Source organism: Bison bison, unplaced genomic scaffold (assembly GCF_000754665.1).
Source record: "Bison bison bison isolate TAMUID 2011002044 unplaced genomic scaffold, Bison_UMD1.0 scf7180017864340, whole genome shotgun sequence".
In the NCBI taxonomy this organism is placed as follows: Eukaryota; Metazoa; Chordata; class Mammalia; order Artiodactyla; family Bovidae; genus Bison; species Bison bison.
In genome coordinates this window covers 864,242-869,141 of record NW_011494912.1, presented here as the reverse complement: position 1 = coordinate 869,141, position 4,900 = coordinate 864,242, and the positions used below count along the sequence as shown (strand labels likewise).

Here is a 4,900-nt window from a genome sequence, read left to right as displayed (position 1 = left end):
CCACCCACCCCTCCTCCCTCCTGCCCGGGCGCCCGCCTTTGTACTTTCCACTCCTGGCCCTCCGGGCTCGGGTGGCCGGAGCAGCGCCGTGGGGCCCGGAGACCCCAGCCGCCCCGGCGCCACCCGCCCCTAGGGGCTCCGCCTGCCTCCGGCTGGGGCTGGGCCGGCTCCTGCTCGGGCTGGAGACCTAGGCGCTGAGCTCGCCGCCGGTTCCCCGGGTAGCGCTTCCCCGCGCCGAGGTCGGGATCCTGGCCCGCACGCAGTGCCAAGGGAAGCGAAAGGAGATCTGGGCTCGGGATCGCCGCAATTGGGCGAAGAACTCGCGCTTAAGTTTCGAGGATGTTTCTCTTTTCTTGTTGGAGATCCCCTCCTCGTGCGGGTGTGGGTGCTGGGGCCCGAGATCCGAGGCCGAAGGGAATTAAGGTGGACCTCGAACCGGAGCGGCCGCGTCCCACCCCTGTCTGCTCCGAAGGCTTATTCATTTTCCTCATTCTCTGTGTTCTTTTCTTCAATCTGTTTGACTAGTTTAACTTTTCTTTAAACACCCGGTACAGCGTCGAGTCATTTTTCAGTGTGTGTGTTTTTTTAATCTATTTCCATCCCCCTCCCCCAAATAAAAAGCAGTCAAAAGAGAGCTTTGGTTTGTTTTGTTTTTTTTTTTTCTATCATTTTTAGATATAGGGGCTACAACGCCTTGGCTCTCCAAAACGGAGTGAGGGGGATGAAAATGGCGAGCGAAATCTAAAGATCTTCAGTATGTAAAGATGCCCCCGTGTTGGGAGAGACGAAAAAGCTGTGCTCGCCAGCTAACTCTTGGCTCACCAGGTTTCCATTAGTCGTCCCTGATTAAAAAAAAAAAAAAAGAGGAAAAAGGTCCAGGTAATATAAAGAACTGCAGACTTTTCCCTTAAAAATAATGAAAAAGAAAACTAAGATTAAGATCCCAGAAACCACAAATTTGCACAAATGCTATAGAGCGCAAGTCAAATGTGAAAGTTCATGGAGAAAAAAGCAAAGCATTTCCTTGTAGTTCCTGCTTAAGACTTTGGTGGAGAAGCTCTTTTCTGACTTTTCAGGACTGTGGTCCGCCATAGTTGTAACCACCTGGATGGGAGAAAAAGGGCTCCAGATCATTTTTCTGATTAGCCGAAGTCCCATTATAGTCATTTTCTTTGGGGTGTTTTTCCACCGGAGGCCTTTCTGAGACACCCATCGCCACCCCTCCCCAATTGCCAAAGGGCTTTGTGACATGTATCAGAAAATTAAAGGGCTGGAGAAGCTTTTATTAGAGAACATTACTCCTAAGTCGTTCGGAATATCCTGTCAGACTCATTTCCTTAATAACTTACTGGATGGCATCATAATAGTCTCATCCTCTAAGTTCACTTCAGACATAAGGATCACTAAACTGGCTACTTGAGAATATGGTGTGGAGGTGACGCAAGGGTAGCAGCCCCCAAGGAGGGTGTGCAAGCCAGCCAAAGGGCCTCTTCACCTCCAGCTTCTGTCCTGTTCGATCTCTCCCTTCTTTTCTAACACACACACACACACACCCCGAGTGCAAATAAAAGCTGGATCAGGAGCCTTCTCTCCTTGCCGGGTGTTTTTTGCATTGATGGTACAGTACTTTGTTTCTATGGTCCTTTGGCCCAGTGAGACTCATTTTAGTAGGTAGTCCTCAAAGCTGCAAGGGTTATTGCATTTTGGCAAACTGATTTAATTAACAGCCTCTCCCCTTTTTTCCTTTTAAAAATATCAGCTGTAGTGTAAGCCATGAATTTAACAGAGCCATTCTAATTTGAAGAGACACTTTTTCACCAAGTAATGGTGAAACGCTCTTTGCTCCAAGTTTTTAGCTGGGAAACTCGTGTTCCTAGAAATCTCACTGTATATTACAGTAAGGACAACACCGTTTCTGTGATTTTTGCTTCTATACCTCAGTATTCTTGATTTGTTTCATGCATAGCTTGTTTCCCCCTCCATGCAACACTTTTTTGGCGGTTTATTTTTATGAAAAGCTACTATGATATGCAATTTTATTTAATTTAAAATGGCAGGAAGGCCCTTGGCATATGTTTTATTCATGCAAAATAAAAGGAAGCATCTATCTAGGATTTATTTTATTTTAAACTGCTTATGTATGAGTGTATGTAGTTCAGCACTTGTTTTGCAATACATTCATTTTTTCTTGATCTATTAATCTTCAGAACCACCCTTACAGTAGGAAGATTAGAATTAAAATAAAGGGGGAAATAGTCATAGTAACAATATTTTATGTCTTTCTGTATCACTTACATTGAGAACTATAACTTGTTCACTTCAGACATAAGGATCACACAGGAATGTCTCATCTTTGTCAACATAGCACAAAAAGACTACATTGAGTATCTTCTTTGTCCCCAAAAGCCAGCTCCAGAATCTGAATATGTTGTATTTCAAATTCTCCCCTTCTCTTATATTTTCTCTAGATTTATTCACCATTCTATGCTTTGCTTTGTCAAAACATGCATCTCTGTGTGTAAAGTGTGAAAATCAGTGATTTCTTACAAGGGTTGGGTAGCAAAAATAGCGTAAATATAACCATTATAACTTTAAATGCAGATACATTAATTACTCCATGATGGAGCTGCTTAATTTTTAAGGTTTTTTTTTTTTTTTTTTAATTTTTCAAATTATAGAAGTACAGTGCTTCTGAAACATCATAGCATTTTCCTCCAAACCGACTTTATGTTGATTTTCCAGAACATTAGTGTATAATTTAAATTGGGTTTACTCTTGCTGTTTAAACAGGCTTATTTCACTTTCCTGGAGCCACTGTAATAATTAGCAGACATGATTTCTAGAAAATGGAAAGGAAATAATGCTGACAGTGTATATAGTGTCGGCGTGTTAGGCAGGTCGGCTGGGTTTCATTTCAACACCAAGGTCGTCCTGGTTACCACAGGGGACAAGGACCTCGGGGTCATCAGATAAATCTTTAAAAACGAAGTTCAGGGAGTGCTGGACAACACTTTTTAGTGAGGAGAGGCTTAGTGTTAAAGAATAGGCATTTCTGGTTTCTGAGAGAAAATTGAAAAACAGGCATGTCTGCAAATGTGGGAAAAAGTACCGTTTCCAAAATAATGATCTGTCAATGAAATTGGAAAATCATTATGTGAATGAGCTGAATTGCTTTGTGTATCATCTCATAGAAATATGTTTTGCACAGATAATATGTCTAATAAGGACACATTTTTTAAATCAGATTTTTTCCCCCTTAGCAAATAGCTGCACTGCAGGTCTGCCTCATGCAGTCAACCAGCACCACCTTATGGAGGATTGGGAGAAATTACTACTTTCCTTTTCAGGCTTTTCAAAAACGGAGTAAATTGATTTAAAATAATAGTAATGATGATAGTGACAGTATTCATGACAGTGATCACACTTTCCCCCTTCTTGTGTTGCAGGCCTCAGATGCCAGCTCTGAAAAACTCTTCAATACTGTTATTGTAAACAAAGGTAAGAACCCTTAAATCTGAGTGGCAGCTTTTATTTCCCTATCTGTTCTGTTGTCTTTGCCTTGAATGAAAGCAGAAAGAACAATGGTCACCCCTTACCATTCTGGAGCTCCAGTTCATAATTTGTATTTTTGCTTGAGACAGAATCTGTGCTCTCATGATGTATCCCAAAACAGTTTATTGTGAAAGAACACATTGAATCCTTATTTAAATTGATTTGCCTAAGAAATGACTACGTCTCTGTGACTTTCATTTAATGTAGGAAGTGATCATGGAGAATAATCATTCTCAAGATGCCTTAACTTTATTGTTAGTTATCAACTACCCAGCAGTTGGAGAACGATAAATAGCTGGTTTGTACTGCAGACTCTAATAATCAGTACATGTTTAGTATTCACAGGATTATGGTCATAAACCAAGCCTTACTCTGCTGTGGGCTTTCTGTGAAGTTAATAAACGAGCAAGAGGGCAAAATTTAAATACGTGCTATTCCATTAATTTCTTCCAAACTGCAGTAGAAACTGAGAGAGGCTAATGATATCACAGTACATTAAGGGGAAACTTATCTTAAATCACTACCAATAGGTTTCTGGGCAGTTTTCATTGGTTGCATATTGTTGGAAATAATGAAATTTAAGGGAATTTCTAATACCAGGTTTTTGCAAAGATGTATTCTTTGAAAGGTATAAATTATATAAACTCTTTGATCTCTTCCTCTCCACTGTAGAACGTGATGTTTGCATCGTAATTGCTAAATGCAGAATGTATGTTTCCCGTCCTGGTCACCTTCTGTGTTACCTGGAGGATACTGGCTAGTTTGAACAGGGTTGGGCCTTCACGAAGTGATATTTGAAACCATGTCCACACATTCTCCAGTGGCCTTGGCTAGCGTTTTTGCTAGCTGGTTAGTCAGACACATTCCGAAGTGCAGTTATTTTGAGCTCCCCGATTATTTCAGAATTCGAACCAACTGCAATTTTAAATAGTACATTCTGTTTAGCGTTCCCTGGAGGTGTGCATGCTTATGTGATTGCTGTTACTCCCAGAATTATTGTCATATTGAATTCTATCTTTTTTTATTGCATAATGGAGTATTCCAGTTTTATATGTCATCATATATTTTGATGGACTGAAAGTTTGTATAAATTTGTTGTCCATAATGCTAAAAGCCCAATAAAAGAAGGTACATGGCAGTTCATAGCGTACAGGGCTCGTATGGGAAAATGTGCGATTGTTTATTGCTCGTTTTGACAAGGGAAGAGGATGGTAGATGGTCGTGGGTCCCTGTAAGACAGGAGGAGGAGGACCCTAAGGCGGACCTGAGGTCCTCAGAAGGAAGTGCTCTGTTTCAGTGACACCTGCCCATCCTCTTCCGCAGGACCCCCGCAGCCCACGTGACTGTG

The 4,900-nt window shown here is 41.5% G+C and overlaps 1 protein-coding gene across 1 annotated transcript in view; it reads left to right on the top strand.

Annotated features, from left to right (window-relative positions):
• The window catches only part of AUTS2 (autism susceptibility candidate 2), a 1,223,225-nt gene that overhangs the window by 1,115,414 nt on the left and 102,911 nt on the right, over nucleotides 1-4,900 (top strand). Inside the window, exon 7 of the mRNA XM_010854341.1 lies at nucleotides 3,447-3,498. Within this exon, the coding sequence (XP_010852643.1) occupies nucleotides 3,447-3,498 (52 nt within the window). The remainder of the gene's footprint in view (nucleotides 1-3,446; nucleotides 3,499-4,900) is intronic.